The sequence below is a fragment of the Cyanistes caeruleus genome, chromosome 1, assembly GCF_971803275.1.
Source record: "Cyanistes caeruleus chromosome 1, bCyaCae1.hap1.1, whole genome shotgun sequence".
Lineage (NCBI taxonomy): Eukaryota > Metazoa > Chordata > Aves > Passeriformes > Paridae > Cyanistes > Cyanistes caeruleus.
The window spans coordinates 24,437,708-24,465,373 of record NC_141701.1 but is presented as its reverse complement, the minus strand read 5'-3'; the positions used below and the strand labels follow the sequence as shown (position 1 = coordinate 24,465,373).

At 37.2% G+C, this 27,666-nt stretch overlaps 1 protein-coding gene and 1 long non-coding RNA gene across 8 annotated transcripts in view; one reads left to right on the top strand and one right to left on the bottom strand.

Moving 5' to 3' along the window:
* LOC147655384 (uncharacterized) overlaps nucleotides 1-5,103 on the bottom strand; it is a 36,086-nt gene extending 30,983 nt beyond the window's left edge. The window contains exon 1 of the long non-coding RNA XR_015284937.1: nucleotides 4,645-5,103. This is a non-coding gene — a long non-coding RNA (uncharacterized LOC147655384). The remainder of the gene's footprint in view (nucleotides 1-4,644) is intronic.
* A 133-nt stretch (nucleotides 5,104-5,236) lies between these two features.
* CIBAR1 (CBY1 interacting BAR domain containing 1) lies at nucleotides 5,237-26,119 on the top strand. Of its 7 annotated transcripts, none has more exons than XM_086882509.1 (10): nucleotides 5,237-6,276; nucleotides 8,085-8,319; nucleotides 10,809-10,877; nucleotides 15,434-15,535; nucleotides 15,679-15,696; nucleotides 19,056-19,160; nucleotides 19,682-19,795; nucleotides 21,329-21,448; nucleotides 25,310-25,411; nucleotides 25,991-26,119. In XM_086882509.1, exons 1-10 carry the CDS (start codon nucleotides 6,245-6,247, stop codon nucleotides 26,009-26,011), a joined length of 918 nt encoding a protein of 305 aa, XP_086738635.1. In that variant the 5' UTR covers nucleotides 5,237-6,244; the 3' UTR covers nucleotides 26,012-26,119. The 7 variants fall into 7 exon arrangements, with proteins under 7 accessions (XP_086738635.1, XP_086738627.1, XP_086738646.1 ...); XM_086882501.1 differs by having other exon boundaries at nucleotides 25,307-25,411; XM_086882520.1 differs by lacking the exon at nucleotides 15,679-15,696.
* Nucleotides 26,120-27,666: the final 1,547 nt, after the last annotated feature.

Here is a 27,666-nt window from a genome sequence, read left to right as displayed (position 1 = left end):
CAATCAAAGAACTCTGTACTCCCTGCGCTACTTTTCAGGCAGCCAAGTGACTTGCCACCAGTTTTGTAGTTTAATAAATACCAAATTGAAAGTGAATAATTCTGACTTGCTTGTTCTTGTTGATTCATACTCATCATTTCAATAATAAAGTATGTCTGGAAAAAAAACTATTTACTAATTAAAATTATGTACTATGTTAATAATAACAGTGTCTATTTAATTAATGTGTTTATTAACACAGTTATCTGAAAACAAAAGGCAGATTAGATTGCTTCTGGCACTAGCCTGAGGGGAATGGCAAAACAGCCTGGCTCCACTGCCTACCTTCATCAATCAGAGCCCTGGAAAGCTGAGCAGGCTGTGACAGTGGTACTGCCACTGAAGAAAGGAGAGACAGTACTGCAGAAAGAGTAGCAGACCCACTATCCAAAACTTCTTTTCCTCACCATCTATATATTATGCTCAAATAAATACTTTGCTTTTTACTAAGGACTTCCACTGAGGTGTGTAGTAATAGTCTCTTTCCAAAAGTCCTCTCTGCCCTGTCTTTCCAAGAACAGAAGCAGATTGGCATAGACCCTTTGTCTTCAGCAATGTTCACAATGCACCCACACAGCTCAGGAACCATGAGCAAGCTTCGGGTGAGGCATTCTGACAGCCTAATCTTGAATTTCTGCAGTGCAACCAACAAAAACTGGAGCACCATTTGTTGATACTAATGAATAAGAACATTCAGAATCACATAAACAATGAATCCAGGAAACAGATATTTTCCAACTCCTTCCCTGGAATAGGAATCAGTACTCACCAAACATTACTGAGATCATGGTCTGCATCACAACAAATAAAATAACCTGAAATAGAGTATCTAACATCATAAACCAGTGTCAACAAAGAACATATTAATCTGTCCAGATTTGAGCAGTAGATCTTAATGATAAACAAGAAAAAACATGGATTAATCAGGCTGGGGCAGCAAGCCAAGGACTCAGGGTCCTACTACATAAATAAGAGTTTGAGAGAAACAAGTCTGAAAGTTTACATGGTAGAAAAAAAGTGGAGCAACACTGAAGAAAACCTTACTGTCTTGACAAATCACTGAAAACAAGACTCATTAAAAAAAAACTGTACAGCAGTATGTTCCAGACATATTTTGGATTTCACCTTTGAACTTAGTTTTCATAAAGAGAAGCACAGAAGCAGTAATACTTACACAGAGGTAAACAAGGAACCAAACAAAAGAACTCCTCTTTGTTTATAAAAAAACTAGCACCTTAAAAACATGGGTGCCTATGCTGAACAAAGACCCTGTTAGCCCAGCATCCTGCTTCTGACAGAGGCTAAAACTCTATTGCAGAAGTAAAAAAGCAACAGGCAAAATGCATAAATCATCAAGAGGCTGCTATGCTTTCACCAATACTGACAAAATGGATGACAGAAGGTTACACCAGCCTGCGGGTATTAGCCTGAGGAAACAATGTTTTACTGTTTTTCTAATTATGTTGACAATTTTTTCTCTAACAAACCAACTGATTTTTTAATTAAGATATCTGAAACTTGGTGTTGGAGACTTGTGCATCAGAGAAGGATGTTTCCCAAAAGCTGCTTCTTGTTCCTGGGAAAACACAGAGCTAGGAATAAGAGGTGGTCTAGTTCCTGCATTAAGGGAGCTGCAGACCCAAAGAAGTGAAATAGCATGAAGAGGGAAATGGTTGCAGAAGGAGAAAACACTTCAAATTATTATATCTAAATAATGCCCAATCTGCTAGGAGCTAAATTTTTCTGCTAAAATAATGTCGTTTGACATTCAAGGTCTACGGTGATTGCATTTCAATGTATACAATGAGTTGATAGCATAGATGAACAGGAAAATGGAACATCATAAAAAAGGTTTAAAGATTGCAAAAAAAAATTCTAAAGTTATAAACATACTATGAGAAAAGAAGTAGTAACATGAATATATAGACAGCTCATCAACTACATACAGATTTATCAACCACAGTGCACAGATGAACCTCTGGACCTCCATGGATCACTCTGTAATTACTATACCATATGAATTAACATCAGTTAAAAAAACAAAAGCTGACTGAACACTCTGTTGGTATTTTACATATATCTAGAACACACTCACGGATGAAATTCCAACCCAGAAATATGGTTTCATCTTACTAATGGCTAAGGCATTCCCTAAATATGATGGAAGAAATTCTATCCCAATTAGGGTTACTGAAGTTTCCACAGAATTATGCACACCTTGTTTTTCTATACAGTAATGACAGGCAATTCTTTACTGCTGCTGAACACTGCTGGAGTTACATACTGTTGTTCAATAAACCAGTACAGAGAATTTACTCAAGCTGATTTAAGTCAGGAGGAGTCTGTTGCTTATCCTCTGGAGGAATATTGGAAAACATTGTCAACTGGATATTTCAGAGCTTTCTTATCTGCAGAATTTGTCATTTAGAAGATGTCATCATCTTTAGTATGTTATTCTGGAAACTTACTTAGAGGTAATGAGCAGGAAATTTGGCATTACTTTCAACATAATTCTCCATAATTATTTCTAAATCATAGTACAAAAATATTTTTCCACTCCATGATTTATGCAGCTTGTGCTCTTGTACACTCTGATGACTCAAAATTTCAACAGGCCCTTATGACATTATTTTCAACTTTCTATGTGCAGCTGGAGTGGGTGGTGGGCCATATATTCCAGGACTATCTACAGCATCATATTAAGAACTATTAATTCAAACCATGTGTGAAGTCAGCATATACAAAAAAAGTTTTTTAATGTCTATGCCAAGTACCATACTTCAGGACTGAAGCAGAATAGCTTGCAATAACTGAAGATGAACTGTCATTCCTCTCTCATGTCTTACTCCAATGACAAATACTTCTTGAACTTTAATCACAAGTAACTTTTCCTTATTTTCAGTCTTTTAGCCTCTCATTAAATGGCAGTCTGTTTCTCATCAACCCATAATTTGAAGCAAATAGAACTGTACTTCTTTTTACTGTTTGTAAATAGAACTGTACTTCTTTTTACTGTTTGTATAGCACCATTCTGCTGTTTATTAAGAATATCTGGGTATTCTGGAACTTGCTTTGCTTGACTGTTCCTGGGTGATGAAGTCCAAACATGCCCTAAGTAGCAGAATAGATGTTTTCAACTTTCGGAGCTCTTAAAATTTGTGAGTGACAGGTCCTGCTGGAGTACAGGTCCTTGTGAAGAGACAAGGCTACCTCAGGAGACCAGGAGATTGTCCAAAGAACATGTCGAAGGCAATGATTTGTAATTAAGCACTTGAGAGCAGGATGCTATCTGAGCACAAAAATAGTGGGGAAAAAATGAATTAACAGGATAAGCCTTGCTCTGGTATGTCAATTGTCTGCATATAGGGTAAAGTGCTCAGATGTAAATGGAGTTAGGTGAAGGAAGGAATAAAATTGAATGGTATGTCTCAGAAAGTGTGCCACATAAACAACACACAGACAGTAGAAACTACATAACTGAACGAGAATTTGGGGAAAAAATCTCCCTCAAAAAATCCATCCAGACAGATTGTACTGCACCCTGATAACAAGCAGTGAGACACAGTCAAGAGAGGGGTGATAGAGTTGCAATTCAGTGGTAGCTGTGTGTAATGAATAAGATCCAAGAGATATAAACTTGAATCTTGCTACAGTGTGGGGAACTACAAGATTGCACAGTAATAATAATGGCATCATTATTTGCTAGGTCATTTAGCTGCTTTATTAGATTATTTATAGTGGGTAGATTCAACAATAAACATTGAAGCCTCTCCTCTCAGGCCTGCACTTGAGAAATTAAGACTTGCAGGTAAAAGCTGCCCTCTCACTTTTGCATCCTCTGAAAGACATTTTCCATTTAGACATATTGTCTGCCAAGTCCTTAAGGGCTGCAAACCTTTGGAGTTTTACCACTGATTTCACAAACTTGCCTTAAGAAAAATTGACAACATTTTGTTTTAGCTTAAGTTGGTGAAAACCACTAATTAGATCCTCCTTATTTGAAGAATATTTTGTTTCATGTGAATTAAAGTTTTCACTGAAGTGATCTGAATTACTTACTTTGGAGAAAAACCAAGATGAAAAGTTAATAAACAAATTTTAACTAAATCAGTTTCTATTCGCATGCTCATGCAAGCCTCTAAAATTCTTTTCATACATGTGTGGTAGTAGCACCCACCTTCTCCCTGGATGATACATGGGGACATACCTTTCATGACCTAAGGTAGGAATGGAAAGAGGCAGAACCCCTTGGTCCACAGACAGGGTCCACAGCCAACAGAGACATTTCTGCACCATGACCTCCATCCAAGGAGACTGCCCCAGACGGAGTGACCCTCACCACTCTCTCCCATGGCAGTGACTATTTTCATACTGGATATCCCTGAGTGAACCTTTGACTCTTAGTCTGGGTATCCTTGAGTGAGGTGCCTCGGTGTGTGTGTGTGTGTGCACATGTACATTTTATGTAGTAACATAATCCCAATGGGTACACCAAACCTGTAACCTTGGGAGCCAAACCTGTAACTTGCCATGGGAGCATCCCCATTATCCACCTTGTTCATTACTTTTGGCCTTTGGTTTTAGTTGCAAATTAAAGTTTGTTACCTGCGTTAAGTTGTTGCCAATACTTCTGTGCCAGCATGCCGACAGTTGTCCGAGTCCTTAGATCTCATGGGCCACTGTGATATCGGATGGGTTTGCATTGGACACAGCACAATTCCCACTCTCCTCCTTTAAGAGTCTATTCTGCATTAGTCTCATACAGGATGTGCAGGGACTCACTGTAATCCCCATAGGGGATTTTTTATGTTCTCAGTTTTGCTTGCTTTTGTTTTGTTCTTTATTTTTTTAAGATATTTCCTGGTGCTCCACAGGATTCTTATTTTTATCATGGCTGCCCAAACTTGACAGCTCTCCCTGAGGTAAAGACAAGTTAGCCTCTTTTTTTTTTCTTTTTCTTCTTTTTTTTTTTTTTTTTGAATGGGAGATGCTCAAGCTTTCTGGCTTTCTGCCCCTGTGCAAGCCCAGGCCTTGATGCTGCACTCGTCTGTGAAAAGACCCTGCCCCTGCCCTTGGGTGGGCTCATGTGTGGGAAGCACCAGGCACTACTTGTGTACCCCAGAGGTTATCATTGGTCCCAGTCCTAGTCAGTATCTTTATCGATGATCTGGATGAGGAAATCAAATGCACCCTTAATAAATTTGTGGATGACAGTAAGCTGGGCAGGAGGGTTGAAAGGATCTGCAGAGGGACCTGGACAGGCTGGATCAATGGGCCAAGACTAACCATATGAGGTTCAACAAGGCAAAATGCCAGGTCCTGCACTTGGGTCACAACAACTCCCTGCAGTGCTCCAGGTTGGGGGAAGAGTGGCTGGAAAGCTGCCCCGTGGGAATGGATCTGAGGCGCTGGTTGACAGTGGCTGAATATGAGCCACAATGTGCCCAGGCAGCCAAGAAGGCCAGTGGCATCCTGGCCTGGCTCAGCAATAGTGTGGCCAGCAGGAGCAGGGCAGGGATTGTCCCCCTGTACTGGCACTGCTGAGGCCACAGCTCGAGTGCTGTGTCCAGTTCTGGGCCCCTCAGTACGAGAAGGACATTGAGGGGCTGGAGCGTGTCCAGAGGAGGGAAATGGAGCTGGTGAGGGGTCTGGAGCACAAACCCTGTGAGGAGCGGCTGAGGGAGCTGGGGGTGCTTAGCCTGGAGAAAAGGAGGCTCAGGGAGACCTTATCGCTCTGGACAGCTCCCTGAAGGGAGGCTGTAGCTTGGCAAGGGTCGGCCTCTTAGAGTAACAAGTGAAAGAACAAGACACAGTTTTAAGATGCACCAGAGGAGGCTCAGGTTGGACAGAAGGAGGAATTTCTCCGCAGAAGGGGTGAATGGGATGCCCAGGGAGGTGGTGGAGTAACCGTGGCTGGAGGTATTTAAGGAAAGACTGGACGCGGCACTCAGTGCCATGTTCCAGCTGACACGCTGGTGTTTGCTGAGAGCTTGGACCCGATGATGTCAGCGCTCCTTTCCAGCCGCACCGATCCCGCTTTTCTGGGCTTGTGCGCCCCCCCAGCGGCGCCTCCCGGCCGCGGAGCTGCCGCAGCCGGTCCCGCAGGCCGCGGGGCGGAGCCGGGCCGGGTGTCCATGGGAACCGAGCGCACGCGGAGCGCCGCCCTCCTTCCCTGCTTCCCGCCGGCCGCCGCCGCAACGCCACCATGATGCTGCTGGGCCGCGGGCCGGACGCCAGGTACGGGGGCGCGGGGTGCCGGGGGAGCCCCGGGCTGCTCCGGGAAGGAGGCCCCGCTCCGAGCAGCGTGCCCGGGGGTGGCGCGGGGGCCGGGGAGCCATGCGGGCCAGGTCCTTCTTAGCGCATCTGCCTCCCTAGGAGATGGGGGCCGCCTCTGCCTTCCTCCGGTGAAGGCCGCAAAACTTTTCCAGGCCTAGTGTGCTGTGCAGAGATGGAATAAAGATGTGCTGCTGATATTTATTTGGACCTCTCGGGAATAAATCTGAGGACAAGTCTAAGCGGTCGCGATAATGAGGGGGGAATAAAAACTTTTATACCCCCACGTAAGAAAACGTAGTGTTCTGCATCCCAAAATTAAATACTACTTGAATAGGCATACTGTAAGGTCTGAATTGTAAAGCTTATGTGATTACGTCTTCCTCCTGGAGGGAAACACTTTCTGACATGAAGATCTTTCAAGAAAATAGGAAATATATACCTTTTAATGAAGCTCTTACTAGGTACTATAATTTTGAAAAACAGCTTTATGAGTACTTAATGAAATTCTTACTTGCCTACTTACCCGGTGAAACCGTCCCTGTTCAAATGTTTCTGTGCTCCAGCTTGTCTTGGGGGACTGAATAACGTCCTTGGGGTTTTTTTAACCTTAACGGCACCTCTTTTGAACAGTCTTCCAAACAGCTTGCCATGAAACAACCCAACTGGGGTTTTGCCCAAGGCAGAACTTGGGCATGAAATACTTTTTTCTGAAGTAAAGGTATTCCTCATTTGAATTGGTTGCATTGTTGTTTAGTCTCAAAGTACTAAATTTCTTAGAATTTTTCCGATCATCATGTATCCTGATAAAAAGTCAGTATTTAATTACTGGTCAGCAGTATTGGGATAGCTTAATGATATGAAGGAAGTTTTTGTTTCTGTCCCTTGCAAAGGTAGTGGTAAGAGTGAATTCTTTTGCACAGAATTCTAGTACTTAACATCAATAACTTTGTGTTAGACACAGTATCTGGCAGGTACTGTTAGCTGAATTGTCTTACAGCTGATTCACTCAAATCAACAACTGGCATGAGTTCACATAACCATCAAATAATATAGGAATATGAAAGCAAAATACAAAGTTAAATATGTGAATTACTGGAATGACTTGTCTACATCATTGATAATGAAACATACAGGATTTGGATCAAATAAATTCATTAGATTTATGTAGTTTAAAGGAAAGTAATTTATTAGTGTGATGAATGTCCTTTCAGTGGTTTTAGAGTTTTCACCTCTTGTGTCCATTCACTTTTCTTCTTTAATTCTCGGTGGTATTTTATCCTCTGTAGTGCAGTTTGGTAACTGTTTGCAATTTAAAGAACATTTAGTATCTGTACCAGTTTGTCCTCTACTGCCTAATTTCTCCAGCCATTGCCTTGTCTGTTTAGAGGGTAGGCTGTTGCAGGAAGGGATGGCCTTGCAGAAGTCTTGTTTGAGTCTGCAGGTGTTACTGCTCCATTAGTAACTAATACCATTAGTAAGTGAGCTTCTCTTAAATGCAGGAGGAAAACTTACAAGCAGATTTTGTGATTTTGGTTTTTATCTATTGGATCTTTCAGTGTAAATCTGCTTTTTTTGTTTGTTTTTCATTCATAAATAAGCACATATTACATCAGTTACAACATTTTCTTTCTTTCTCAGAATAAATTTCTGCTTTGCACTGAAATGAGATATCCAAATTATTAATAATATAATTATATAGTTTTCCTTCTGTATGTGTTGTAAATATTTCTGCCCTTCTTATTTTTCACTTATTTTTCTTTGGTATCCAGGGACAATCAGACTAGACAAATACAAGATGCTCTTTCAAATGTGGAAAAACATTTTGGTGAATTGTGCCAAATATTTGCTGGATATGTACGTAAAACTGCCAGACTACGAGACAAAGCAGATCTTCTAGTAAATGAAATATATGCATATGCAGCTACAGAGACACCAAACTTAAAAGTTGGACTGAAAAACTTTGCAGATGAATTTTCCAGACTTCAGGATTATCGCCAGGCAGAGGTACAAAATTAAAGCTGTACATGTTGTGTTTGCCATCTGAACTTTTCAGTTACTTATCTGTGATTAAAAGGGAAATCATATATTTTGCAATTGGAAAAGAAACAGGAGAAAATATGTCTAAATATAGTAATGTCTGAGCAGGGTAGGCTGCCAAGCATTCATCATTTACCCTTCTAATCACTTCAAGGAAAACTGCCTAAAGTTAGACCTGTTGAAGTCATCAAAACTTCATGTTCAAGTCCCTATGAACACTTAAAGTATTTGAGAAAGTTTTTTTTATTGGTCTTAGACTTTAGATTATGATTTATAGTTAATAAAGTGTTCTTTTTCAGTTGTGTGAGTTGTGTTGTCTGGCAGCAGTCTAGGTCTGAGGCAAAATCAGTCATTTTCCTTTTGCTAAGCATTATCAGAAATAGTACTGAAGAGGTACTGTCAGGGACCACTGTAGATTTCATAAGTTTGTAGTTCAGCATTAAAAGTACAAACTTGATTTGGACCATATGGGACTATATAGCCACATTTCTGCTAGATGAGTGAGAGTGTAAAGAAAGGTGTTTATGCCACTTACACATTCATGTGTGGTGCCAGGCAAACTGTAACTTACAATGCAGAATTCCAAATACTGAGATAAAAAATAATTCATTCACACGTACTCAAACTAGTGTTTGGAGTATGTATCTATTCTTTTAGTAGAACATAGAAAATTCCCATTTATAGTTTTGAACAGCTAAGACCCACTATAATTCAAAAGAGTCTACTACAAATGTTGGAAATGTTGGCATTCTTTATGTCTTCAGATAGGACTTTTTTATATTGGAAAGCATTGCAAATCCTCTCTTCATACTAACAAAGTGGAAAAATAAAACCTTTTAAAAGTAGTCAATGTGGGAAAGAGAGAGTTTGAAATACAAGGAATATGTGTGGATCTTTAACAATCTATTTAGGGAGGGATTTTTAAGACATAATAAGAAACCTTTAGGGTGTGTGCGATTTTTATTTTTCCATAAGCTCTTATACATCTGGCTCCAGCTGAGCCCCACATAGGTCCTTATGCTTCAGTTGATGGAATAGCAAATTATCCTCTGTTATTAAATTTATATTGTGGCCAAAGATGAATGCAGACTCAGACTGCATGTTCTCTCTCCATCATTAAACTATGAACCTGTAATTTTGAGGTACATACGTAGCAACTTGAGTTTTGCTTTTGTTGATTTTAAATGTGTTTTTAAAAACTGACATCTGGCCTACATCTTCCTGCCATGCCTGTCTGTAAATCAATATTGCCCTGTGAAAGAAAAAAAAAGCAGAAGCAGCAAAGGAAAAGAGGAGCTTTTAGTCTTTAAATCAAGTTCTCCTTTTTTCCTTAAAACAAAATATTTTATCTCAGCTTTGATTTTTCTTGGCTTCAAGCCACTTAACAGTTTTCCTGTGCGCTGACAAAGTGGACAAAGGAAAATTAGCTTCTAAGGATTATCAATTTCTGGTCTTTAGCTGCAGTGCTAGATATATAAATACTGAGGTGTGAGGTACCACAACATGTGATAGGTAAGTAAGATGGACAGATTATTTGGTACGTCTGTAACACATGTGTTTTTAGAGCCTTACTGCCCTATTCCTTTCTATTCTATTGGCAGTTCAAGTGAAATTTTTTGACCGTGCACTGGTAGATGGTATCAAGGAGGAATGTTTTCTCAGCTGGCATAGATTTTGGCTGACTACCAGTATAGAGGGAACTGTCCCTTCCCAGTAGAGGTATGCACCTTGTCCTAATCTGGATGTAACAGCAATGGGCCATAGGATTCACTCATGGTCCCTAAATCACTGGCAGATTGTGCTGGGCCACTCAGACAATTTTGTCCGATTTGAAAAGCAGGTCTTATCCTGTTGCCTGTCTGACCATATGTAGCTGTTTTTCTGACTAGGACAACTGAAACAAAAATTCAGAACCATTCATCTGTGAGAGCATTTATGCATTTTACATACCCTGTTACTGGTGTTTTTAGTGCACTTAGTACCAGTGATTGATTTTATTAAGATGTTATTATTTTTAAGATGTTATTATTTTTAAGAAGTGTTCCATTTTGTACAATGTATTTGATAAAAAAGATTGCTTAGTCCGTAACCTATCAGTAAGTGTAGAGCAAATACACTGATCTTTAGATAGAAAGCTACAGAACTCCAAAATGCAATGTTGGATGTATTTAGTACTCAGTTTAATGTCTTCAGAATTTTCTCTGTTTCATTTATCCTGATCTAATTAAGAAAAAAGGAATTCCACAAGAAATCAGCTTGAGCTCTTCAGCAAACAAATTCCTTCTTGGTTAATATACTTGACTGTAGTTTTTACAAAATGTTTTAAAACTCTTATCCTAATATTTTTTCAGCATATACAGATTTAATTTGTAATTAGATGAGTCGCTATTGAATTAATTGTTTCCATTTCTGCACATCATGGATGACTTTACCAATTTTGTGATTTCTTTCTGTAGGTTGACAGGCTGGAAGCCAAGGTTGTTGAACCTCTGAAATGTTACGGGAGCATAGTAAAACTTAAAAGGGTAGGTTAAACGTGTTTTCTCACAAGGTACATTTCAGTGTCCTGGTCACTCAGTTGAAAACTTTTTGTTTATGGGGAAAATGGTTCTGATTTTTCATATTTCAGTAATCAGTTTAACTTAATTATGTAGTTACGCATTTGAACTGAAACTATATATATGTTGGAGGAAAGAGCTATGATGTGAGGACAAGGATATTCAGACTATTTTAGCATAAGCAAATGTTCAGAAAAAGTATCAGTATGAAATTTCCTGGATAGTGTAAATTCAGGACTTTTTATTTATAAATGATGTCATTTGTTACTGTTTGATTTTGATGATGGTGGTGATAATACTACTACTACTGCTATTATTATAACTATTATTATTGTTATTATTGATGGTTTTTGTTGGGTTTTTTTATTTTCAAATTGTGAAGAACCAAGTAGTGTTTGAAACTTACTGCACATTACCTTACTTGGTGGTTAGAGAAATGATTGTGAAGGAAATGCATCTGGCATTTGAGTAAGACTACCCAGGGTAAAATACTACCCTATTGAGCCTAAAATCTGGTATCCTAATGGTCACTCTGAAACCCAGTTTGTGAGATCTAGAACTGGGTATTGCAGGGTGTACATGTTGAGGGTGGAAGACAAGTTTCATGTGTTTGTGGATGTAGGGTTGCTGAGGAGACAAAACATTACAGCAGTGCCTGGGGCTTCCACAGCATTGAAGAGACTGCCTTGAGGTGCACTGCCACTGATAGCCAGTAATGCTGAGGACAGAAGCAACTGAATCCAGATCATTGCTTGCAACAGTGAATTAAATTTCCTGTGGTCTTTGCCTTTCAGAATGCCAGAAAGCATTGCATAATATTTATTTTAGCTGCACTGGGGAGTACAAGAGCATTTTTAAACTGTAGATGGGATCAACTATTTTACCAGTTTACCTTTGAACTAAGATAGAGTTCACTAAAGATGTAGGTTATTAAATGGTTATTTTTTTCCCACTGCACGTTGACCATGAACCTTGGTTAAAACTTCAACTACCTGGTCTTCAGTTATCATCTATAATCACTGGAACGTATTTAGTGACAAAGGAAATTTTGTCACTCATGTAAATCTGGCACAAGCTGCTAGTTCTAGGACTGCTTTAGCTGTAACTACATTAGCTGACTAAGTGAAATCAGGCAGAGTATGTCATTATAGCTACTTTCTGTAAAGGGGGTGTTCCCACTGCTGCTTACTTATTGGATCTGTTCCAGGAAGTACACAGAAGTATTTCTGTGCTTTATCTAAAAACAACTGTTGCTTTTCTGTGATGTAAGACATCAGTGTCCTGTGCTACTAAATGCTTTAAAGAGACCCAGGTCAATCAGAGTAATGTTGTCCTTTATTTACTAGTGCAGTAAAATTGTTTCATTCACTTGTTCTGGTTTACTATGCTGAATAGCTTCAGTGGAAGCTAAAAGCATGTTCTTGTCCTGTAAAACAGTTTAACGATAGGATATGAGGATTTCTTTCTGTTTCATTGATCTGTATATCAATCTTCACTTTTCTGCTTTTTGGCAACTCTCTTCCCGGTTCCTTTTCTTCATGTAAAACAGGACATCATAAAACCAAGGTGATCCACGTGCAGAAGAAGGGATTGATTTGCTTTAATAACTTCAGTGACTAAAGCAGGTAACAGTACAGTGATGAGGCTCTGCCAGCTCATTGCTGGATGAAGTGTAGCTGTACTTCTCTATAATTTGAAAATAGATGCGTGACCAGAGTTCTTATGTGTGACTTGAATTCATAGTTAAACTTAGAGGGACTATGAATAATTTTATATTCTTTGTACTTTTTATCTCATTGCCTATTCCATTCCACTTTTCCTTGAGTGTAACTCAAGCATATTTTCCAAAAACATGTCAAAGCTTGGTCTAAAGACACTGGAGGTGAATGTAGGACTGTTGGTGGTTAGCTGATGTTTGTGGTGTTTTCTTTTAAATGAAAGACTTCAGCTAATCTTTGGTTCTTGTTATATGCTCCACTGAGATGAAAGAGCTCTTTAATGCTCTGGGTTTTTTTCTGGATGAAGGTATTTAGATGCTAATAAAACAAATTTTTCATATTTTTTTGTTAGGTGATGTACACCTTGATTCTTTCACCATAAATTGTATTTTCCCCAGCTTTTTAATATTTTTATTGGGTTTTTTCTGAACCCTTTTCTTGGACAAAATATGTATGTAACTGAGCCCTACTTTTGTACTTCCAAAACTTGTACACAGCTTCACTACTATGGCCATAGTAGCACTAATTCTTTGTCACACTTTGGCTAGAAGAGAAGTATGTTTCATGGTGGCTGTTGGTACAGAAGACAGAGGTAGAGGGGGGAACAGTTCAGTCCCTGTAGGTATTCCAAAGTCACTACATGCTAGAAAGAAAATCTAGAACTGTGCATCCTCAAGTACACTTTGCATGAAAGTCAGAACCCTTTCAAGCCATAGTGTTCAATCTGATTGACTGTTGTAAATGGGCCTAGAAAATGAGTGCTTTTAATAGGGCTCAGTCATTAAATAGCACTAAACATGAAACTGTGACCATTAGATAGAAAACTTTGTTATTTTAAAAATAAATATGTTCTTTTCTCTTTCTCTACCTTTAAAATTTAAAACTAGAAAAAACAATTTAAAAAATATATTATTGCTTTTCTTGTAGTCACATGGTTTTCATAAAAGCAAAAGGCCTTCAGTAATCTTTGACCTGAGAGGTGGTATAAATTTCCTTCTGAAAGAACGGCAATAAAATCAGCTTTGATGGGCTGAAGTATATTTTATTATCAGAAGCCAGCTCTGTGTCCCTAGAAATTAAGCAAAATGACAGTTATTTACAAGGACATACAGACAGTAAGGACCGAAACAAGGAAGAAACTGCATGTTTTGACCCCAACCTCTTGTGCAGCCTCATTATTGAAGTGGAACACACAGCACTGTGAAACCTGGCAATCTTGTGCTTGTCACTGACTAGTGATCTGCTCACAGGATCACAAAACTTGCTGAAAGACACATTCATAGTTGCATATCCTTCTGAGTGACAGAGACATACAAGCATTAAAATTGTTAAATCCAAGGAAGGAACACTGACACCTTCCCAATATGATAGTTTCTAATATCTCTAGCTTCATTCTGGAGTAGTAAATAAATAGGAAGTCATATTTTTAGAGAAAAAGGTCATTTGAAATGCATGCCCAGTTCTGCCTCAGACTTTGTTAGACCTTACACTGTATTTCTGCTAGTTCTAAACTACTGCTCCTTTAAACCAGAACCATCAAGATTAATGACCTTTTCCATACTAGCATAAATGGAGTGATAAATACTTGACTGATAATTTTACAGTTCATGAATGTCTAACAGTTTGCAAAACACAGTTTTATAGCATGAACAAAAATTTGAGAAAACCAGTAGATGAACATTCTTAAATTATCATAGGTCTTCCTAGAAGTACATACTACTTCTCCTTTGGAAATGGAGCAAAAATGGCTATCAACAGTTTCTTCCTTTTCTAGATCAGTAAAGTTTTATCTTCTCCAGCTACATCATTACTTGGATGTATTTCATTTCAAATTAATTTAAACACTTTACTAAATGTATATATATAAATATGCAGCCATATTAACCCTTTCAGTCATAGAATTCCTATAGTCCTTGTAGCACAGAACTGTTTAGGTCGAAAAAGACCTCTGTGAAACCATTAGCCCAGCATCACTATGTTCACAAGTTAAACTATGTCTCAACACCTTTTTTGAACACTTCTGGAATTGGTTATATTCCATCAGTTCCCCAGGCAGTCTATTCCAATGCCTTACCATCCCTCCAGTGGAAAAAAATTTCCTCATATTTCGTCTAAACCTCCCCTGGTGCAGCTTATATGTCCTCATCCTGTCACTGGTTGCGTGGGAGAAGAGACTGACCCCCACCTTGCTACAGCCTCCTTTCAGGTAGAGTGATAAGGTTTCCCCTGAGCCTCCACCAGGCTAAACACACTAAACACTCCCAGCTCCCTCAGCCACTCATCAGACTTCTGCTCCAGCCCCTTCAGCAGCTCCACTGCCAGCAGTGACAGCGGTGGACAGGTGACAGCAGTTATATTTTCTTCATAACTTCGCCTTGGTACTGACTGACTGCTGCCTGCTTTGGTTTTTGTTTTCTTAATGATGCCACTTTATTTGATACTGCTTTTTATTTCTAAGTACCACATATATTCTATTGCTAAGTCAGGAATGAGTCTGCCTTCTTAATGCTTTGGGGATCTCAGCTTGTGACCATTTGCTATACTTTACATGTAAAGCTGTGAGTATCTTTTTCTTCCCCACATTTTCAATTATAGTGTGTGCTATAGGGGTTTGCACAAGGTGCTAAACTCTCTCAGTCTTTACTGACTTCTCTTTCAGAGGATCAATTAACACATCACTGAAGTCTGTTTTTATTCAAAGCAGAAGTTTTGTCTGTGTTTTCTAGGCAGTGCATGTATGAAGGAGAGCATATTTTGTATTATCCTAGATGTATTTCATATATGTCTAAAACATTTTATTTCCAGGATGATCTTAAAGCAACTTTAACAGCAAAGAACCGAGAAGCCAAGCAATTATCTCAACTGGAAAAGACACGTCAGCGGAATCCATCAGATCTACACATTATTGTATCCTGCCTTTCTAGTCACTATGAGAAATATTTTTAAAATTTCTTGGGAATTAAAGTGTTACATTTAGGAAATTGTAGTAACAATAATGCTCCTTAGAGGGACTGTTTCCAATATTGAATCTTTTCTTAAACTTCATGAAGAATTACAGCTGCTACAGAGTAAGCTACATAAGTACTTAAGTAGTTACTTACTTTTGAATTGAAGAGAGACTATGAATTATTTGATATACTTATGCAAGAGAGGTAGGCATAGGTTACACCTAGAAATTTAGAAGTTTTTGAAAGAAAGTGAAATCAGACAATTTCTTTTTTATTTCTGTGGATTTATTGTTTTATTGTTTTTCTCCCTGCTATTTTGGTAATTGTGCTTCCTTGTACCTAGATGAGATACAAGTTTCCTCCAGCTGCAAGAAAGGATAAGTTGTTATTCTGTTAGTAGAATACTCAACTAGACTACTCTTCCTTTCTGAAGACCAGTCACCTTCCCCAGTGTATTATTTTGTATCTCAGTGGGAAAAATTAAGACTCCATCAAACTGAACTGGAATTTCCATTAAAATCTCATCAAAGTTTCAAATTTTGAAGCAATCAGAATCTAGGGAATGCCAAAATAAATGGGATCAAGGCAATCCTACTTCAGTCCCTTTACACTTACGCATTATGATCCAGGATCTAGGTTCATGATGTGCTGTTTACTTTTTATTATATTTCAGTGTTGGACTTGGAAATTAAGCAGTCTTATTCGTTGTTGGATTTTGTCAACTCTGTTTCAGAATCTCTAGGATCTTTCTAGTGACTGGGGCATGAGACTGTAGAAAGAGTGAAAATGACTGTGTTGGTTAAACAGAACACAGGAGAGCTACATTTTATTTTTGTCTTTGCCAGATCATTTCCATTTAATATTAATCAAATCAGTTAAAACAAGTCATGACTAATTAGAATTCCTCATGAAATCAAGGCAGACGTGTGTCAGCCACAGGGTTAGAACTTGAGCTGTGTTGCAAAGTTCTCTTGTTGGAATTAAGGGAGTGAATTATAACAATGAGCTGTTTTCCCCAAAGGGAGACTGGTCCCATTTTTCTCCCTTGAGCTAATTCCCATTTCATTTCATGGGTATGTCAGTGGCAATTAGCTAATTTCTTCTTGTTTCTTTTCTAAGCTTTTCCCAAATACTCTTCTGTGACTTAGGTTCTTGTTTACCTGTTTTCTGTACTTAAGGCTTTGCCTGTACAGTTATAAAATCTCAGTATAGTTGGATTCTGCATATGGCAAAGGCACCAAATGCTGCTTATTTGCATTTTAAAGTGATTGACACAAAATGCATAAAAAGGTATCAGGAGCAGGAATGTGTTCATTTGCTTTTGAGAAGCACTTTGAAGTGCTGGTCAGCTTTCAGGTCTGAGAGAGGCTTTACCACATTAGAACACATCAGCTGGGCACCTGCTGGGGTTCTCTTATTCTTGAGCAACTGTGATGTTTCAGTAGTAAACAACTTTGGCCACAGATAGCAGAGGATCTTTATTCACTCCCATCTTACAAATGGGGTGTTAACACAGCTTTGAAAAGAAAACATTACCAGATTTTTAAAAATACACTTCTGTAAATCAAAATAGATTATTTTTTCTGAAGAAGTCTGCTAAACTGTAGGTTGCCTGCTTTTTATTTTTTTCTTTTAAAAATAAATAACTAACCCCTCAGTACAAAACAAACAGCTGTCCTGAAATGTTCTAGCCTGGATACTTGAATTCTAGCAAAGCTCTAACAAACTGTACATCTTACAGCCAGAAGCTTCAGACAACATAATAACAGAACTAAATATATATACATTTTGAAACAAATAAGGTAAATAGTTCACAGTATATTAAAAGTAGAAGTGACTATGAACATGTCCATGAATATTGATTGCCCCATTGCCATTTTTTCCTTTACTAATATTTCCAGTCACAGGTGAGTGCTCAGAGGAGAAAATACCGAGCTGCTGTTGTCCAAACTATGCAGGCTCTGTGACTTTAGAATCTTCACTCTAAAACAACCAGAATTCCTCTCGAAAGGATCTGTGCACAAATTATGTCCAATCTAAGATGTATTGTGGAGATATATCTGATTATCATAGAAATAACATACTGTATTATGTGTAAGGGCTGTGTATGCATAATAGCTGCCATCACTTACAGAGTGATGACTGAAGTAATTGAAAATGTCTTCTTCCCTCCTGTGGTTTGGGAAAAATCAAGAGAGAAAGATGGACATTTGACCTGATGTACTACTAAAGAACATCATCAATTTTGTTTGCCCCTTAATGGCAGAATATTGTCTATGTTTTTGAAAGGGGATTGTTTCAAATTGATAATCCTGTAAAGTAAGATTAGCAGATTAGTCAAAGAAGTGAATAGAGCATGCCTTATGCCTTAGGTTTCTATATATGGAACACTAAAAGCTAGATCACAAGAACTGGTGGTTCTTGTGGTGTCTTTTAAGCACTAGAACAAAATCCTCTCTTAAGTTGCAGTTTTTTAGAAATGGGAAGAACCCGACAATTTGATCATAGAATACAGTACTTAATTTACTACTTTCAAATCCCACGACAAAATAGATTTGTGATAATACTGACTGAGCCTGTAAGTATCATAGTGTATGATGCTTGATCAATTATTTATGGAAAATAACAGAAGTTTAGACCCAAATCTTACAGATTACAACTGCAAGCTGTTACAGCTGTACATTGTTAATTTATAATAGTACACAGTTCTCAGACTTGATTTAATCAGAACAGTTTCAATATATTTCATTAAACGGTAGCGAACTTTCTATAAAGTTCATAATTATATCTATCTAAAATGCTTTTTGTAGTAACAAAATAAGAAAAATAAGAAAAAACAGGAAAATAAGAATGCGTTAAGAACTGGTTGATGTTTCCCCTTCCCAGTGCCATGTTGAAGATGTTTTTTATAAGATAATTTAATAATACAAAAATATTAAAAACATAAATACTTGAAATGCATTTGAATCTAAAAATTACAGTAACTCTAGCCTGCAGGAACATTGGTTCCAGCTGCTACTATAATTGTCAATTGAATAATATGTAAAAACTTACTAAGATGAGGTTCAGCACACTATACTGGAAAATATTTTCTGTACCCAGCAGGTTGATCTGCAGTAGAAAACAAGGGGTGATCTTTCCTGCTCCCCCCCTGCACTGGCATGTGCTGGGTTAAGTACCTAAACCCAGTCACTGTGTTGTCAATGGCTCAGTAAAACTATTCCATGATTATTACAGAAAGCTAATCAGGGCAGAGGAACTTTCCTTACTGGCTACAGCTGGTCATTTTTCATGTTTCACATCAAGGTCACAAGAGTGCAGAAGGCATCTTTATATGTTCATTAAGCTACAGATTTAAAATACTGTAACACGGATATGTATTGTTTTGTAAACCCAGACTTAAATGTTTTCATGGCAATTACAGCAAGTAGCTTTGTATCAAATGCAGGACTAATTTCACCCTTGTTTTACTTTACCAGGCTGAAAATGAACTGCAGAGAGCGACATTGGACGCTACTCGAACAACTCGGCATTTAGAGGAAACCATTGATCATTTTGAGAAACAGAAGATAAGGGACATCAAAGTATGTATGCTCACATTTCATCTTGTACAATAAAATTACTATAGTTAGTCAGGGGCAAGATTAGCAACATTCAGTATTCACTGAAATGCAAATCTCATGGTATTCCTGAGTATTTCACGGAATTGTAAATTATAGATATGTGTAGAATCTACAGATAACTTACCCTCAACCTGTTTTATAAAAGAGTATCTTCAAAATAGCAGAATTTCTGACTGATATCTTGTGAATACATGTTGGAGATTATCAAGTGACTTTTCAGTAAGACATGTTATTCCTAATAACATTCTCTCTTTACTTTTGAAGTATTTATTTATAATTTATTATTAAATAATAACTGCATAAGTGATAGCCCAGCCAGCATTTATGTTTAATTTCTAAAATTCAGGTCTGACTACCTAAAAGTACCAATTATTATGCAGTTACTTATATGATATAAATACCAAACACAGAATACAGTAATTTTTTGAAGTGAAAATGTACTTTACTGCATTAAGAAAACATTTATTCTCATTTGCTTTCAGAACATATTTTCTGAATTTATAACCATTGAAATGTTGTTCCATGGGAAGGCTTTAGAGATACTTACTGCTGCCTACCAGAATATCCAAAATATTGATGAAAATGAAGATTTGGAGGTAAGAGTGATTGAGATTTGCTTTTCCGTTTACTTCCTATATAAATACAGTTTTCACAGTTGGGCTAGACCTGTCCCACACAGAAAAACGCAACAAATATTTCAGGTTCCCAGAACAAACTCATGTATACCAAGCCTCTTTTTTGCACTTCTTCAGCAAAAGCATGCAGTTTTATAATCTCAAAGAACACAAACAGAGAGAAATTGCAGTGGCAATCTAATCTTTCCCACAAATCTCAGAAAAGAGACTCATAAAATCACCTGCCACTCCAAACTCAGCTAAACATAGTTTTTCAAGAACACTTCTGCAGTGAGCCTTGCTCTAAAGATGCACATAGAAAAAATCTTACCCTGCTGTGATAAAATGATGTAAAGACTAAGTACTGCATTAAAGATCTCCCTCTAACCTGAATTTTGTTTGCTTGTTTTCATCTTTTAATCATTTTTATTAGGCTGTTCTAGAATTAAGAGTCATTTGTTATTTACTACACTGGTTCTTTTGCCTTGTGTCAGTAACCACATTCAAGTCACCCTTTCTTTTCTATTTGAATTATAGTCTCTTTTTGCCAAGATATGCTTTTCAGTCCTTTTTTCATTCTTGCAGTTCTTCTGAATGTTGGGCCTTTAAACTTAATATCATTGAAATGTGTGTTGTGTATATATGTTAGGTTTGTCAAAAAAGTTGCATCAATTTCAGTACTTTTTTGTAAGCCATATCAGTCATAATTTTATTTTTTTCTATGACATAGCTCAGAACCAAGTTAGCACAAGACTTAGAAAAACATGTTTCTTCAGTGACAGTCATGTTTGAGACTACCTGGTAATTTTACTTCATGGCATGATTTAAATAGCAATTTTGTACTATTTTAGTTTCACAATTACAATGTCACATGGCACCAATTAAGAAATTCCCTTTAAGTCAGTACTTTGGCTTTCACAACCAAATTTTTAATCTCATTTTAAATTTCCTGTTAATTGGACAATCACTCTTCATAAAAATACTGACCACAATATACAATCTCCTTGACCAAAAGTCTTACAGAAATAGCTGCATTGGTTATTGAAATAACTTAAAAATATAATGGATGTTACAGTCTCCCCTCTATTCTAAGAGGTTTCCCAAATTTTTCTTGAGTTGTACATCTCCTGTACATTGCAAGTAACATTCTTCTGATGGCAATTGTGACATGCAGCAGGGATTTGCTTGTGAAGGGGCTGAGTTCATCTTTGCAAGAAATGGAGAGCCTGAAGGAGTTGCTGTGGTTCGTATGTCTAGCTTAGCCTGAAACTCAGCTACATAAGTTGGTGGGAAACTAGTACAGTTTTCCCTGTGTAAATACCCCCCAAACCTCTGAAGAATGTTTACCTTGACCATGAAAGTATGTTGATGTGTCTAGGTTAAGCAAGGACACTGTTTCTGCTTGATGCACATCTCTAGATCAGGTTTCATTGTCCAGTGTTGCATTTCTGCAAGCTTCAGTCTTGGATTCTTAGCTTGCTAGCATCTAAGTCACAGATTTCTCCATCTGCTTAGGTTTTTCGGAGCTCACTTTATCCACCAGACTGTCAGTCTCGCTTAGACATAGTTCGTGCAAATTCCAAGTCCCCCCTGCAAAGAACTGGCTCCTTGAAATCTTCTCTGAGAACAGCACAGGTAAGAAAAAAAATTACAGACTAAATCACTGTATTAAAGCTCTACTTAAGATAATGCACATGGATCCCCTGTCTTTACTCAGTTTAGGACCATCAGAAATATAAAGAAACTTTACAATGACATAAATATCATATTAAGCTCTTGATAATGCAGCTTTTTCATTGAGAGAAAAAACCCTCAGCTTTTAAAGCTGTGTTGCTTACTTTTGACAGATGTCATTTCCAGCAATACTTGGTCTTCCATCAACTGGCATCTTGCAGAGATCTAGGAGCTTGTTTGAAAGAATAGTGACATTCTTTAAATACTTACATATTTTTAGTATTCAGACTATAGAGTGTGGCCCACCAAGTCCTAATCCAGACTAGTGATGTGTTCTAGCAGCAGAGCAAACCCATGACCAACAGATGTCTCCTTTTATACTCTCAAAGTTCACAGCAGGTGAGGAAAAGGATGATAAAAATGAGTGAAACAGTTGAAGACAGTGCCGCTTTTTTTGGGCCAGCTACCTTGCAAAAATATCTTTGCCGCTTGTTTACAGCAGTAAACTTGCAGACATTGTAAAATGCCTAAATTATTTTTAACTTATTGCAACTATAATCCTGTAACTGCAATGATTCTTACCAGTGTTTCAATTAAAGACAAAGCCACATATAAAATGTATGTATCTTACTTTTCTTCTTTGAATAGAATCATGCATTGATATTGTAGCAAGGAAAATTTTTCTTGACTTCATACACACTTTACACCTTCTCTGCTCTCAACACAGAACAGATCAATTATTACAGGTGAGCTGTTCTGTTGTTGAAATTGTGTCATCTGAAGAGATACAGCCTAGTAATTCAGTGCATGAACTACTACCTTGATTGAGTAATTTGCCAATCCTCTCTATCATTCAAGCAAATTTCATGTTCAAGCTACTTTAGGAAATATAACAGAGAAAAAACACAAAACAAGAGAAAACTAAGAGTACATACACTGATTTCTCCCAGAGATAGAGTGGAACTCTATTTTGACTAACTAAAGTTAACCTATTTCATTTCCTAGCCTGCTGTCTTAATTATAACTTTGGGTGTTAATGTTCTCATAACCTCTCACTTACCTGAAAAAAACAGGAAGTCATCTAGACCTAGAGGGAAACTGCAATGCAATTCAAAATAAGGTCATCTTAGTTGGCTGTACAGTGCATCTGTAGAGGGGAATCATGACACAGAAAAGGAGTGAACACCCTACTAATCCAGTCACCATAGGACAGTGAAGAAAGGGCAGCCCTTTTCCTGATTCTTAAATAACATGGTGCTGGATTACACTAAGGGCTCTAATCTTTGGAACCACCAAACATTTCATGAGGGAAGAAAAGTGCTGTATTGAGAAAAACCTTCAGGCGACTTACCTTTTCTGTGGATCTTCCACCCTGAGATTTTGACAAATCTAGTTTCCTGCTACACAGTAATCCTTTACTGTCTGTAATGCAGTACTTTGCAATTTCCAATGTAAAGCAGTATAAATTATGTGGGAAGCAGTTCATGGAATCACACAACCCAAGTCTGTGGGGCAGGGGAGGACAGACAAACACACATGAACACTAACCTGTAGGTGGGGGACAGTGTGGGAAGTCACTGCATGGAATAAAGTCACAAGTTACAAGATGGAATAAAGTGTGCCAGTAACACAATTCAGATCTTTTCAGAGGATTTAACACGCAACATCACTGAATTTATTTCTGGCTATGTGGACTAACTTTCTGTATTATCTGTATGTTAAAAATCTAAAGTACTCCTTGAGCTTGATTCATTTTCTCACAAGGAGCTATGTCCTTCATTTTACAACACTTCATTTGGCAAGTTATCCTGTTTTGGTTTACCAATTCAGGTTGGTATATCTTATATTTTAGAACTATAGCAAAACAGAATGATCTTCAGTCACACTTAAGTCCACAAGTTTTATCTACATGCATTAAATGTAACTGACTTTCACACTTGACACTCTGTAGGACAGCAAAGTATTATTTTAACCATTATTGTAAAGAATGCATCTGAATATTCCAACACTAAGACATGGAGAGAATTGCCATGCTTTTGTAGTAGCATCTGCAATGAAACATGGAGCTGAACCGCTTAACCAAGGACAGTCATCACCTACACGCAACTCACGGAATTAATTTTTACGTAAAATTATTTATGGTCAACAAATTATCATATTTTTCTTTTTTGCATTAAGTTATCAAAACTTAAATCTCATTACTGGTATGTTTTAGTTCTTTGGCACAACAACTTGATTTAAACTGTGTAATTTCTTTACTCAAGTTCCTTCCCTGATCCAGTTTGGTTCTTAGGGACAGCCACATTAGCACCACCAGTGATAATATTTAATATACTATTTAGTTAATTGCTGCGCAGTCAGAGGTATTTGACTAGTGAGCAGAAAAAAGCCATAAAGCCAGAACACTTCTTACTTCAGGAAAGGGGAAAGGGGGGAACTTTTTTTCAGAAATACGATGCAAGATCTGCTGAAGAATTTCAGATGCTCTGAACTAGAAAAAAAAACTTAGAAAATTATTATATCTATCACTATTATTCCAGTGAAATTCATTTCACCTTAACAGGCTCAATCTGCAGCATTCCTTAAACTCCAATTACAAAACACTGCCATTGTCTTTTTCTGCTTTCACAGAATGAGAATAACGCTGCCTTAGATATTGCAACTCAAGTTAACTCAGCTTCACCCAATGATTAACTCCATTTTCTGTTGTGTTCAGGAATTTTAAGCAAGTATTTGCTTCGAGTTAAATTATGTACTTTATGAGCATCAAGACTAAGGATTTTTCTGCTTTCAGAAGTTCAATGACTACACTTTGCTTTATGTGCACAGAAAAAACTTAAGTTACATAGACAGCTGTATGAATTATAACATCTCAGAAGTCAATAATGAGCATTTAAGGACTTTTAAAATAGGGGGCTGCTTAAAAAAAAGGCAAGCTCTGACTTCAGTACAGAGGTTTTTACTGTATCACTGTGTAAGAGGACACAGAAAATATAACCAAAACTAGAGCTGCAGACACCCTTAGAGACCCACTGAACCTGAAAAAATTTTTCAAAAGTATTTCAGAAGACTTGGATAACTGTCTTCAATGTTCTCTTTCTCAGGGGGAAAGAAAAACAACTCATATATCCTTCTTTATATTGTAAATGTTGCATTGTCTGTGAAGAATCTATCTTCAATAGGAATTAGATTGAGCCCTTATTAAAATAAAGTACAGACTGCAGAATCTGTCAAATGAGATGAAAGCTTGGCAGCTGGCATTTGTTTTTAATGTTTGATGAACCAAAAAGAGGAGTCATTCTAAAGGCAAGCATTGATGGGCACAGAAAGTTCATCTATGAATCAAGACTCTTGCCAAGTTTGTCTAATTCATTCTTGAAAGAAAAAAAAAAACGTAAAAAGCTTAGAGCAGCATAGTTTTGAGCTTTTAATTGAAGAGGTATAATGTCTTCAAGATAAGATTAGGCCCTAATACTCATCTTCAGCCTGCTGTTAAAACAGCAAACCCAGGAAAAAACTGATTTGCATCTTGTTGATTTTTAGCATTAATTAGGTAAAAAGACCATTTTCCCTATTCTATAATAGTTGTCAAGGACTATATGGAATTTTTTAGCTTTTAATAATCATTATAGTATTTTTATTCTGTGTCAAGTATCATTCCATTAGTGTGCATGTTATGAAAAGTTAATAAATAAACAATTTAGCCCCTCCCCCAAATGAAAACCCTACAAACATTTAGACAGAAAATGTCAGTGGAGAATTATTTTTTGTTTGCAGAGAACAAACAGTTGATATCCTTTTGTTGGATTTTTGTTTTAGCAGATTTCCCGCAGAATGCTAAGAAAAGATGAAGAAGAGGACGAGGAGGAAGATGAAGATGATGAAGAGGAGGATGAAGAGGACGAATTTGATGCTACTAAGGAAGTGAGATAACAAAGCTGTTCTAAGAAGGGTTTTTTTATTAAGGGGGGGAAAAATCCCTTTACCTAAAGGCTTTTGTATGCTGGATCTAGAATTTCACTGGGGTTATATATTTAGAATTCAAGCAGGAGCAAGAATCAGCACTGATTCTATAGTGCCAGACTACAAATGACTGGTTTCAAAGGATGGAAGAAAATCCACTTAAAATGGACAGTTTCAGTAGCTAGAAAATTAAATATTTAAATTGATGCCTGTATTATATTTGCATAAATGTTATACTGTAATCACATTTGCTCAAACTTATGTAATGAAGTGTCCAAAAACTGCACTAAGCTTTCAAGCAGTTATGAACATAGTTTTCTCATTACTTTGCCAAGATATTACCTCTCTATTTATACACCTCTTGAATTTATTAAGTACTCTAGCTGTAACTATTATAATTGGGTTTATACATCCTAAAGTAATGTAGTAATTAAGAAACTGTTTGCAGCAACAACCTGTTAAGATTTCATTCTGCTATCCACTCTGAATGGCCAAAGGCAGGATGAGGTGTACTGTTTTTCTTATTTTCATTTTCCTCAGGCTTTCATGAGGTTCAGATGACTTTTGATTCCTTTACACATACAGAATGAAGTCATAAATAAGGACCTGGCCCAGTATCTTATGTTCAATGCTGCTTTGCTTTTAAATAAAAGTGCCTTCATGATAAAACTAGTGGATATTTTATGTAGTTGTTTATTATATTAGTTGACATGCTACACATAGTTCAAATTTCATGTGTTTAGCTACATGATTCAGTTACTGGTTCCATCAAACATACAAGAAATTACACATTTTGAGTGTAATTTCTTATCCTGTTTGGATATAGAGGTTATATGTGTTAATTTTTTAACACAGTATAGTTGTCTGCCAGAAAGCTGTTACTACACTGCTCACCTCCAGTATCTGCTAAAGAACAAATGCAGAAGAATTTAAACTTGCCACTGGGAAAGCAATTTTAAGTTGTAACAAAATCTTTCAGTTACAGAAATAAACCAGGAAGTGCATTTATAATATTGATGCTACTTTTGTCCACTGATGAAAAGAATGCAATGCATACCTGCTTTGGCATGTGAAAAAACAGGTTTTGCCAAAAATTAATGTGATGCAAATAAGTGAAAAGTTCACAATACAGGATTCTGTTTAAAACCCAGAAAATAATTTTACACCAGCATTACATACCAATGTCAATTGACATTGAATTACTGCTGTCAAGGAGTAAATGCCAATGAGCAAAACTTAAAAGCATCTACATAATTATTTCCCATCTATTTCAGCAAGTAAGACACTTCAATAAATAGTTGTATCACATCAGAATTATGGTGATCACCACTTTACCATTTCACACGCAATGAAGTAGTTCATCTCCAAAACAGATGGCTAACTTCGTAACAATTTCAGGTTTTCATATAATGTACATAGATACAGATAGCAAATATTTGTGTACTATGCCTTGAGAAAGCAATTCTGAAAAAAAGGCAGTTTTGTTAACATTAATTGCCCTCTAAAAGATGATGCAGTTCACAAACATAAAATTTGTTCTTACTAAGTCACAAAGAAAAGTCAATTTCAGGAATCACAGAAAAATTTCCAGAAAAGAAGTACAGTGTTGGGTAACTTTGTCCTGCATGCATGATGTCTTAACTTTGCATGTTGCACAGAAATTGTGACTTCAAAACTACAGATGAAAAGTCCCTGGTTAAAATACTTCACAGCCAGAATAACAAGTTAGGTTGTTAGTAAAGAATTAAGTATTACCTGAAGACTCTTCCACAAAGAATGTTTCTCATGGTACAAGTGCATACTGCAAGACTGACCTTGCAGTTATTCCAATCACTCATTCATATTTTTTATAACTGGCACCTACACGATGCAGGAATGTATCCATTCTTGCCTGGACTGTTTTGCCTCTCTGTTGAACAAACTGACACATTCCTTTTGGATTAGGGGTGCTCATCAGACTGTCCTATTAGACAGACCTTCCTTCAATGTCTCAAGCTGCTTTCATAGGTGATCACTGTTTCTAGTTTTTGACAACAGAAACTCTTGTCTTTGACATCAGAATTTCTGGACAATGGTAGCAACAGCAACTTCAGAAAGGCGTAACTAAGGAAACTTGCTGTGTTTTAGATAAACATCACAAACTGTAGCATTTCATTTGTTACTCCTTACTATATGGGTGGTACTTAAAAAGGAAGAACAGTATTTCAAGCCACATA